The sequence below is a fragment of the Salvelinus alpinus genome, chromosome 26, assembly GCF_045679555.1.
Source record: "Salvelinus alpinus chromosome 26, SLU_Salpinus.1, whole genome shotgun sequence".
Taxonomy (NCBI): domain Eukaryota; kingdom Metazoa; phylum Chordata; class Actinopteri; order Salmoniformes; family Salmonidae; genus Salvelinus; species Salvelinus alpinus.
The window spans coordinates 26153102-26165399 of record NC_092111.1 but is presented as its reverse complement, the minus strand read 5'-3'; the positions used below and the strand labels follow the sequence as shown (position 1 = coordinate 26165399).

Below are 12298 nucleotides of genomic sequence, written 5' to 3'. Positions count from 1 at the left end.
AAATCTTTTTTCATCAAATCATTTTTCTATATATTTCTGGGATACTTCAAGGGGTCTTAAAATGCTAAATCAAATAGCTAAATTGTCCTTGGTATGACCTTAAAACAATTCCATATAGCATAGTATAACACCCCCATCCCGGGCTTAGACAGGGCTTAGATCTTTATGGGTTAATGTTCTGTATTATATCATATTTCTCAACAGCTAATCGGGATCCTACAAAATACCAAAACAATACCAATACCTAGTGGTAGCCTAATTGCCATTAGAACGTAGTCTAATTCCATCTATATCTCGTGCTATTATGTATCTTAGAAAAAATAAATTACAGAACATATAGGCCTAGGTATCGACGGTAAATGATCTTGGTCTGATAGTTACAGTATGGGTTAACTTTGAAAGATGGAAATATGTCAAGAGCTTGGCTGAAGCTAAAGCAGTTGGAAAACTGCTCAATTCAAAAAATGTAAAGTTTTACCAAATGTATGAAAAACACTGCTGCTCCCTGGTGGTGTATGTCTGCCATGCGTGCATGTACAGTTTAGGCCTATTTAGAGAGCAATAGTAATGGCGTCTTTTTGTAGGCACTAACAGAGGCTAACAGCTATGGCTCGTTGGCCAAAGCCTATAGGGAAACTGAACAAATCGAAGATAAGGTCTGTAATAAACACAGGCTTAGGAGATCTTATAGATTTTGTCCTATGAGATAATCTTCATCAGCTAATGTCACTTTGTGTGAATTTTGAAGCATTTATGTAATAAAAAATAGCACACAAAGCAGCAGATGTCGCTCATTTCCAGGTTTTAGGACTTCAAGCTGGCTCTCTCTAACTGGGAATACTAGTTTGTTGTTGATCAATAACATTATAGGACTAGGCCTATTCACATGACATGAAAAAGTTACATTATATGTACAGTACCAGTCAAAAGTTTGGACACACCTACTAATTCAAGGGTTTTTCTTTATTTTTACTATTTTCTACATTGTAGAATAATAGTGAACACTTCAAAACTATGAAATAACACATATGGAATCATGTAGTTACCAAAAAGTGTTAAACAAAACCAAATATATTTTATATTTGAGATTCTTCAAATAGCCACCCTTTGCTTTGATGACAGCTTTGCACACTCTTGGCATTCTCTCAACCAGCTTCTGTATATATGTTATTTATAAAGCTTTTTTTTAACATCAGCCAATGTCACAAAGTGCTATACAGAAAACAGCAATGGAGAAAATAGTAAAAATAAAGAAAAACCCTTGAATTAGTAGGTGTGTCCAAACTTTTGACTGGTACTGTATATCAATCAAATCAAATGTTTTTATAAAGTTTTTTTTATATCAGCCGATGTCACAAAGTGCTATACAGAAACACAGCCTAAAATCCCAAACAGTCCCATATAATAAATCCCATATAACCTAAAAATTGAGGTCTAGTCATCGGCTAATGATATAACCTAATAACTCATCAATATTCTCACTGACATAATGAATGACACAAATAATGAATAAATTGGGAATCTAGATTTGAAGTGAGTTCCTCGAAATAATACTACATCATATTTGGTTTGAACGTTACTGAAATCCTTTGTGACTGTCCCTTTAACCTGACAGGGAACAAGAGTACATGGTCAAAACCACTATTGTTCTAGGGGTGTCATCGGGTTGTAATTGGTGTAATTAACCAATAATAAGATTATATATTTATTTAGATTGAATGTAAAGTTTAATGAAAACCCGATTATCAACTATTTTATATAACTAACATCTAATTAATTTGCAAACTGGATACTTTTGTGGAATCATTGTTCCGGGTATCCCTGTTTTCTGTACCTAACATGGAACCTTCCAACTCAGAGTAAACTAGGATGGGTAACTGTAGCAGGAGATTAGCTGCTGGGGTAAGACATTTTACGCTTTAAGGTATTTAAGTGAGATCTAGAAGGGGTTTAACCATGGCCACAGCCAGTACTACAGAGAATGGGCTGAGTTCGCGGTCCGAGGAGAGCCAAGAAGCGCAAACAAATGTCAACGCCACAACTGAATACTGCGCAAAGTTACAGGAATGGATGTGGCAGTACTACTGGGGCTATGCAAATTGGCAAAGCTGGATGACTCTGACTACGTTTCCTTTTCCTCCGTGCAATTTTCCCGTAGCTGGAAACTATCAAGCGCCGACTGGAACTCCATGGCACGTTGGACAACCAACTTTAGATGCCCGATATGGGTACAACTATCCGGGAATAGGGTACCCCTTTCCATTCCCTGCGCCCCCTACTACGGGTTTTCAGACAGGGCAGCAGATGACAGCTGGGACACTGCCTCATGATGCAAGGCCAGTGCAACAACAGAACGGAAACGCACCTCAAGCAGGTACACTACAAGTCTATGATGACAATCGCTCTATAGGCTTACACTCACTGACTGACGCTAGGTGTAGCAGGTCGTTTTTGTGTCATGTAGCAACGAACTAGTTAAATCAAGTAGATCTAGGCCTACTCGGGTCAAACAAACAAAGACACCGTTCCTTTATTTATTCATTACTAGAATTAGTTGCTTGTACAGGATCACATGTGCAGTTTCTTGAGCAAACAGCTGATGTGTACTTACCTATTCATGCATATCTTTACAATCTGCAGAGGCCTTGTTGATCTGAATAGAACACATTTTAAGTCAGCACTTGAGCCCACCTGACCTATGGCAAGTCACCTATGCATTGACTTAATTGGCTGAACAAAGTTAAATGGATTGGTCAGGGGTTTAAAGTAGGTCTGCTCACATTCTCTCTAAATTAGTTCAACATAATCTACCTGGGTACAATATCTGAAGTTGTCTTCTCCCCCTCAGGCCGGGAATACACCATCCCTTCTCCCCTCCACAGATTCCTAGCAGAGACGGTGGACTTCTTTATTTTATTTTGCGTCAAGGCAACCATCATCCTGTGGATTATGCACCTTAGTGGCATGAAGTGAGTCAATCAGTCTCGCCTTTTATCATTTCCATGCCCTTGAAGGAAGGGAAAGAAATACAAGAAAATAACATTAATGAACATTTATTTTCAGCATCATCATAGGCCATGATTATTCTATTGTATTCCACTCTACTCTCCCCCACAGGGACATCACTAAGTTCGTCACCCACTTCATAGTTGAGGAGATAGATGAGAACACGTCTATGGAGGACCTGCAGAAGATGATGGCAGTAGCTCTGGTGTACAGGGTACTGGTCTGTTTCTATGAGGTGGGTATTTCATATGAGGTACAGTATCTCTGGTCAATAGGGTGCTGGTCTGTTTATATGAGGTACAGTATCTCTGGTGTACAGGGAGCTGGTCTGTTTCTATGAGGTGGGTATTTCTATGAGGTACAGTATCTATGAGGTACAGTATCTCTGGTCAACAGGGCGCTGGTCTGTTTCTATGAGGTGGGTATTTCTATGAGGTACAGTATCTATGAGGTACAGTATCTCTGGTCAACAGGGAGCTGGTCTGTTTCTATGAGGTGGGTATTTCTATGAGGTACAGTATCTATGAGGTACAGTATCTCTGGTCAACAGGGAGCTGGTCCGTTTCTATGAGGTGGGTATTTGAGTATTGATCTTATGTCAGTCTGAGATTAGGCTATAGTTTCCAGTGAGAACAATTGTGCAGTCTCAGTGTAGCTACCTGAGAAGGTTAAGGCTAGTATGTGACCTTTTAATTGCCTACACCAGCATAAGATGGGTAATGTTGGTTATACATAAAGTTACAAAGCATTGCGAATGAGTGACAACCTAAACCCCTGTATTCACAATGGAAAACACATGAATCATGTCCTACCACAGATAATGTCTCATGGTGATATGTGGGGATTGCATCAGCATTGAACTTTATGAAGAATATTTGACATGATATATTTCCACTGTCACTCTGACCTTCCTCCTCCTCTCAGATCATCTGTATCTGGGGTGCGGGTGGTGCCACCCCAGGGAAGTTCCTCCTTGGTCTTCGGGTCGTGACATGTAACAGTTCAGTCCTGGTCCGACCTAACCGGGTACTGGTGGTACCGGCATCTAACGTCACCCTGTCAGCGTAAGTCACTGATTGCATGTGACACATCTTGTTTAGTTCCGTTAAAAACAGATGAAAATATGACTGCATTTCCGTGTGACCATGATAACTTTGACTGTGAGCATTGAATATGAAACACACACAAATGCTCACTGGAGCATGAGTGCTTGTAAGTTCAGTAGCTATGTAGTATGCTATGAAGATGTGAAGCATACCTCTGAAATGGAGAAAAGCATTCTTTGAAAATGGGGATTTAACCCTTGTTTTCTTTTTTTTAGCAATTCATTTTATGGTACTTTTTCCACTGATCTTAACCTGGTATTTCATGTTTAGGTTATTGCTATGTAATTAATATTATCTATTGTCAAGTCCTGTAAAAGTAACTTCAAACCCTTTCTCCCTCCCAGTTCCACGGTGCGGGCGTTGAACAAGAACTTCTCCATTGCCTTCCTGTTCCCCGTCTTCATTATCCTCCTCTTCTTCCAACACAACAGGACTGTCTATGACGTTGTAGCTGGAACCATCGTGGTGCAGCGCAGAGGGGCCAGATAAAATACCCTATAGTTGATCTGAACAGGGTCCTGTTCAGTATGGAACACCGTAGCATAACACTTTGCAACAGAAAATGTAAATCTGTGTTCTTATTGGACATGTTCAGGTACCTTCCTGTTTCATTAAGTATGAAAACGTTTCTCTCCTATTGAACACAACCCAGACCTTGGGCTTCTAGAACTGAACAGAAAGCCTGTAATACAGAACTAGGCCTACAGTCTATCCATGGATACATGCGGCTCGGACTGAAACCCACTCAGGACAGATTGGAGTTTGGTACAACAGTATAAAGAAGTCTCATGGGGAGGCCTCAGAACAGAAAATCATGGTTGTTTTATCTTCTTCATTCATAAAGTATGGTTACTAAACCTTTCCCTAGTTACTACATAGCTAGACAAGCTGAATATTTCAATGGAATGTTCGAGAAGTTGTATTAGTGTATGTGATGTTTATATGCAGTTGTAGACTGACTCGTATATGGATAAGGGCTTTTTCCAGGTCAAGATGAAAGGTGAAATGTGACACGGTTGTTTGCACAGTGGCCATTCTGCATTGTCTAAATGGAACGAAAAACTGTTACTTGGGTCTTTTTTATTTACTGAACTCCTCTGAATTATGCCTTGAGGCTGTCTGTCTTTCTGGGCCACATTTTCAGCAGCAGGTTTGCATTCTACTGTCTAGTTCCTTTTTCACCAGAGCCAGACTCAGACAGTTGTCATTCTGATCCAAATCACAGATTAGAATCTGGATGTTCCAGACTCTTCCTCACAAATAGGAGGTTGGCTGGTTGTGTCTGCATAGGTGTGTGTAGGAATCCACACTTCTGCTATGTCTGGACTCACAAACCATGACTCAGGGTAGTCTGTTTGACAATTTATCCCTTACACAGGCTAACCTTAAATGCATGAGTGTAAATTACCACCCTAAAGTGAGTTTACAATGTAATTCTTTACACTACTGTACACACTACACTTTATGTACATCTCCCAGACAGCACTGTACATGTTATAGTTCAGCATATGAATACAGGTCCAGGACTTCTATTTTGATATAGTAAATGTATCATGGGTCTATTAATATGTGGCTTTATTGTGTCTGTTAGTTTCATGCTTAATCACCAACGACACTGTAGTGAAACACTAAACAGTTACAATGTTTAACCACAGGGGGAGATAGAAAACAAAACAGAGCAAATATCACTTTTGACTTCATGCAAGGCTTCCTCTCCTCTTCCAAGCTCATTATGCCACATTTCCCATGAGGATTAACCCCAGTGTTTTACCCAAAAGGTTCTGACTTTTCTATTTTCATCTACACAGGCCAGCATCAATGTTTCACTGCATCTGTGTTCCGGTGGACCTGCTCTAACCTGGAGCCAAGGCAAGGCCCTTGGTCCTTTTCATGTACATAACAATGGCCAATTGTGGACTATAACACCATGTGACAAAGCAACAGTCCTGAATAATGCAGATGTTGTTGATTCTGCTCACCACAAGTCTTTAGTGTCACACTCCTGAAGGAAGCACAATAACACTAGAGGTACATTAAACACTGACGACACCCTAGTGTGGGGGTAAGTTTCAGTGGAAAAGCACCATCAATTTCCTCTGCTCTTTCTTCCTCTCATCCCTCCTTCTCCCCCTCTCCTATTTGCCAGTAGTGCCCTGTAGGCCAGTATGTCCTGGAAAATTCCTGCTAATAAACTCCAGTTGGATGGAATGAATGACTAGAAGAGCGTAGAGCAGGGTCGACCGAGGACACACTCACACTAGTCAACAATAAACAACCATGTTTTTCCATGGATTCATTTCCACTTGAACTCAGTGACACAGACATGCTCAAAATACAGTCACACTCAGTCACACACACTCCGATCACATGCTCTAAACTGTAGTAGTCAGTCATCAAATTCCTCTGCTGTCTTTTCTGGTGACTTGTCTGAGAGAAAGAAACAATGTACTCCTCTCTGTCTGACTCTCTGTCTGTGTCTCTCTGTCTTGCTCTGTCTCTCGCTCCGTCAATAACAGTAAACATTACACACACAAAAGTTCCAAAAGAATAAAGAGATAAAACGTCATATTATGTCTATATACAGTGTTGTAATGATGTGTCTCTGTCTCCCCCCCCCCCCCAGGCTGGGCCAGTGGGTTCATAGCGGGCTGGTCGGCTCTCTTCGTCTCTCTCCCTCACTCCCTCTCACTTCCTTTTGGCTGGCTGATGACACAGCAGGCTAATGCTGAATGGCTCGTTTTAATGATGATCATGTCATAACCAGCAGTGAGAGCATATGTGTTTTGATGTGCTGTACATTCTGTGACAGATGACATGCATACAGTACCTTCTATTTTAATAGATGGGTTACTGTACTGAAGACTCACAGTGGCTGTCTGGCTGGCTCTAACATTGATCTGGCAGGCACATGCCAACTGTCTGACTGTGTCTGTCCCTCCCTTCAACTTGGATGACACTCAAACTAACACAGCCTCTGTCCTGAAATTGCACTGGACTAAAACATGTGCAGTTGACTACACTGCAGGCATTCCTTCTCATCCTAGGACATCATTTGCTCTCCTCTGCTGAGTCAGGCCTTATGGCATTGGTCTTAGACCTGTGTTGTAGTGAAACGATTATTTAGGGTTTTGCCAACAGCCATGGGATAGTGTTAAGGTTATCTTAAACGTGGAGCACATTCACTATTTGCTCTATTATATCACAGCAACAAGTTGTTGTTAGGCAGAAAATACACCACTTTATGATGAATAATATAGTTTATTTATCATTTTTGTACTCAGAGTATTTTGTTTGCTTAGAATGCTGAGCTAATTGAAATGTGTAACATGATGTACAGTTGTAGTGAATAAAATGTGCTGATATAGCCAATTAAGAGCTCTCGCAGGCAAACGAGGTGTTGGAAGGGAAAATAACGAGTCTACTAACGTGAAAATAGCAAGTATAAGGAGAGGTGGGAAGGAAGTCACTACCTCTGAACTGTCTGTTGGTTTCCATGAGATCGACTATTGTTTGTTCTAGTTGAATTCTGTTTTGGTAAAACTCAAGCTTTACTTTCCTTAAAGGGATAGTTCATCCAAATTATAAAATGAAATGTTGCTTTCCTTCCTGAGTAATTTTGTAATTTGTGTGAACTATCCATTTGAATCTTAACCTGCAATCATTCTGAACCACATAAATGAGGATTTCCATGGGTGTTTTTGTCTCACTGCTTTTCAGTTAGAGACCATTGTCCTGCCTGCTCTCTCCCTTTCTGTATAGATCTGTATAGCTGTATCATTTCCCTAAATAGCAGCTCCATTAATTCTTATGCATTAGTAATCACCAGTCTCCACACATCATTATCTCTCTCTCCATGTGCACAAATGAAGCAAAAGCTATAAATCATCACTGCTGGCTTGGCTTTCAGGGGCATTGTCACTCTCTTTCTGTCTCTCTCTCTCTTCCTCACTGTCTCTCTACCTCTCTCTCTGTCAGTCCTCAAGCAGATGCTGGCATTGTGATACGTCCTTCAGTGCAAAGCCCAAACTCAACTCTCTTTTCTCTGGGACTGAATGAGTGTAATGAAATATTTCCCCCAGTTGAAATATGTAGGTCAAGGAGACAACAGGGTGAGAAGGACAGTATCAAGTGACTCATTGTGTGTGTGTGTGTGTGCGTGTGTGTGTGTGTATCCCACTAAGCTAGTGCTTTTGTCCATTGCATTCCTTTGCCAGCTGCGTTTGCAAGGCGCAATGCACGTATCCACAATGTCTCACACAGAACATAAACTAGAGAAATTGGATAGTTATATGAACATGTTATAGCTTATTGTGCTAGCTATGTGTAAAGGGTTCACTGCTGTGCTGAGGTATCTTAGTAGCAAATTTGTTGCTGGGAGGAGAAAGTTGTCCTCTACGCCAAAGAACTGAGAGAGGCTTAGCAATAATTATGCCCAAGTGTATCTAATACAATGTGGAGAGAGAACGAGAGAGGGAGGGAGGGAGAGGGGCACAGAGAGAGAGAGGGAGACCGTGCTTGGAAATTCTTTCAGATCTCTCACCAGAGGGACTGGAGGCTATGGAATACCCAGCATAACTCGATTAAAATTCATAGAGTCTCACCAAAGCTCAAGAGCAGTTATTATACAAGAGGAGCCCAGTAGAGTTCAGCAGCTTCTCTCTATGGGCTCTGGCGCAGACACACTATCTCCGTTCTCTCTGTTCTTCAATTGCTGTAATTGTTGTTCTGTCAGGAGAGACGCAGACAGACACCATGGCATTTGCCCTCTTTTGTTCTGTTTGATATCTCTTTTAATGAGTCTCCTATGTACACCGATGCACAGCTTGTAATGTAGAAGTTTGAGTAATGGAACATTTGCGAGAGACTTTTCAATAAGGGCAACAAAGATGCCAAGTCACTTGACAGTAATAAAAATGTTATATATTCCCTTTAGCAGACACTTTTATCCAAAGCAACTTACAGTGCAGTGAGTGGACACATTTTTTGTATGTCTATGTGATCACTGGGATTTGAACACACAACCATTGCGTTATAAGGTAACACTGATCCTTACCTGAGTTGCTCCTGAAAGTCAGAACGTGTGAGCAAACAGCACTGTTGCTTTGTAATGTAACAACAGGCTTCCCAAACAGTACTGTTCCTCTGTAATGTAACAACAGGCTTCCTAAACAGTACTGTTCCTCTGTAATGTAACAACAGGCTTCCCAAACAGTACTGTTCCTCTGTAATGTAACAACAGGCTTCCTAAACAGTACTGTTCCTCTGTAATGTAACAACAGGCTTCCCAAACAGTACTGTTCCTCTGTAATGTAACAACAGGCTTCCTAAACAGTACTGTTCCTCTGTAATGTAACAACAGGCTTCCCAAACAGTACTGTTCCTCTATAATGTAACAACAGGCTTCCCAAACAGTACTGTTCCTCTGTAATGTAACAACAGGCTTCCCAAACAGTACTGTTCCTCTGTAATGTAACAACAGGCTTCCCAAACAGTACTGTTCCTCTGTAATGTAACAACAGGCTTCCCAAACAGTACTGTTCCTCTGTAATGTAACAACAGGCTTCCCAAACAGTACTGTTCCTCTGTAATGTAACAACAGGCTTCCCAAACAGTACTGTTCCTCTGTAATGTAACAACAGGCTTCCCAATGTCTGGTGCCAGGCTAAGTGAGGTCAGCAGACCTGGCTGGCAGGTACATGTAGTCCTGTGTATGACCTCCTCCTAATCTGTGCGTCTGTGTTTGCAGTCAGTGTACTGTACATCCGTCTCTCTTTACCTACCTGTTATTGGCCCAACGAGGACAACTATCAGGTAGGGTTAGAGGCCTACAGTAGCATGGATCCTGAAATGCCACAGCTGGGAAAATGCTGTCTGCAAATCGTCACGTCTGTCCAAAAGCTGCGTCTGGAGAGGTATTTCTGTAATTCTCTTGAAGCCCAGCAGGGGGCCTCATTTTTCATAACATGGCTGTCAAGACTAGTCTAATATCCTCTTCATACAGTGGCATTGTCTTCTTCACTATAGTCATTAGTACTAGTAATGTGTAGTAGTATATTATGAGTTACTAGAGTTATGGTGTTACATAATACTGAGATGAGAAAACAATGGTAGGAAAGTTGATCATGTTGAACTCCTTGACCTCGCGGTCAGTATGTGACAGGCTTGTTTAATTCTGTTAAAAGTGTTAAAAAGGTTTATTTTCAAGGGTAGAGCAGCAACCTAAGCGACTACAGGATCTTAATTTGATCACCGTGTTTCAGGAGAACTTTCCTACAATGCAGGAAATTGAAATAAACACATTTATGAATGTATTTGAGCTTTAAAAAGGCTTTTGAAGTTTGACATTTCCAGTTTTTAATGTTAGGTTTGATTTTCTCTTACGGAAACTGTAAATCAATCCCCACAAAAATGTCCATTAATTATAATCTACATAATAATTAACATTTTCTGTTGCAAACTGGCTCAATTTAAAGGGATACTTATGGATTTGGGCAATGAGGCCCTTTATCTATTTCCCCAAGTCAGCTGAACTTGTGCTACCGCGAGCCAATGCTAACTCGAGGTAGCACAAATACTGGAAGTCTATGGGTATCTGCAGAGATACCCATTGAATTTCAGTTATTGTGCTAACGCTAGTTATCATCTTCCTTCAAGCTGCACGCAGAGACATAAAAATAGTATCCACGAGTTCATCTAACTCTGGGGAAGTAGATAAAAGGTCTCATTGCCAACATCCAAAGTATCCCTTTAAGATCCAACAAACTGGTTTTTCTCCCAGAGAAACAACATGTGCTATTTTACAGACAAACCCCTAATACCCCTCCTTTGAATGACTCATTGCCTGTTCCTCTCTCCCTAATGTCAAAGGCCTGTGAGAATGAGTTCAAGACTGGTTGTGAAGGGGTGAAGAGGTGCACTGGTCTGAGATGAAGGGAGCAACAGTTGATCTTTGTGTTCTGCTGCAGTCCTAAAATGGCAGAGTAAGACCGTAGAGTTTGCCATAGCTTGTCTGTCAGCTGTTTGAATAAGGCAGGGAAATCACACTCTCTGGGGTCCGCATGCAACCAACTCCATTATACTGGAGCTATCTCATAACTCTGCTTTGGGCTGGCTGGCTGGCTGCATTCCTATTGGCTACAGCTGGGAGGGATCGTAGGGCAGTCTGTCTGTCTGTCTGTCTGTCTGTTATACATGTCTGTCTTTCTGACTTACTGTCTGTGTGTTTGTCTCTAGCCCTACAGTATGCCTATCTTTTGCAGCTGACAGAGATGGAGATAGAGTGTGAGTGAGTAGCCAAGAGGGAGGCAAACATATTATAGGAACAGAGCATCTTAAAAAGTATACCTAACCGAAAGAGAGACTTTGCAAACCAAATGTCCACAAAAACCATAAAAGCTAAAATGTCATACTGCAGGAATATGGAACGAGGCAATGTACACTACATGACCAAAAGTATGTGGACACCTGCTAGTCGAAACTCTCATTCAAAAATCATGGGCATTATTATGGAGTTGCTGCTATAACAGACTCCACTCTTCTGGGAATATTTCCACTAGATGTTGGAACATTGCTGCGGAGACTTGCTTCCATTCAGCCACAAGAGTATTAGTGAGTCGGGCACTGATGTTGGGCGATTAGGCCTGGCTCGTAGTCGGCATTCCAATTCTTCCCAAAGGTGTTTGATGGGGTTGAGGTCAGGGCTCTGTGCATTCTAGTCAAGTTCTTCCACACCGATCTCAACAAACCATTTCTGTATTGACATCGCTTTTTGCATGGTGGAATTGTCATGCTGAAACAGGAAAAGGCCTTCCCCAAACTGTTGCCACAAAGTTGGAAGCACAGAATCATCTAGAATTACATTGTATGCTGTGGTGTTAAGATTTCCCTTCACTGGAACTAAGTGGCCTAGCCCGAACCATGAAAAACAGCCCCGGACCATTATTCTTCCTCCGCTAAACTTTACAGTTGGCACTATGCATTAGGGCAGGTAGCGTTCTCCTGGCATTCTCCAAACCCATATTTGTCCGTTGGACTGCCAGATGGTGAAGCGTGATTTGTCACTCCAGAGAACACGTTTTCGCTGCTCCGGAGTCCAATGGCTGTGTGCGTTACAGCCAATGCTTGGCATTTGCGCATGGTGATCTTAGGCTTGTGTGCGGCTGCTTGGCCATGGAAACCCATTTCTT

General features: G+C 41.5%; 1 protein-coding gene across 1 annotated transcript; it reads left to right on the top strand.

Annotated features, from left to right (window-relative positions):
* Positions 1 to 1832: 1832 nt before the first annotated feature.
* LOC139555067 (protein FAM8A1-like) lies at positions 1833 to 6678 on the top strand. The gene is made up of 5 exons (XM_071368516.1): positions 1833 to 2374; positions 2849 to 2969; positions 3118 to 3241; positions 3931 to 4070; positions 4457 to 6678. The coding sequence occupies exons 1-5, from the start codon at positions 1957 to 1959 to the stop codon at positions 4599 to 4601; spliced, it is 948 nt and encodes a 315-aa protein (XP_071224617.1). The 5' UTR covers positions 1833 to 1956; the 3' UTR covers positions 4602 to 6678.
* The last annotated feature ends 5620 nt before the right edge of the window (positions 6679 to 12298 follow it).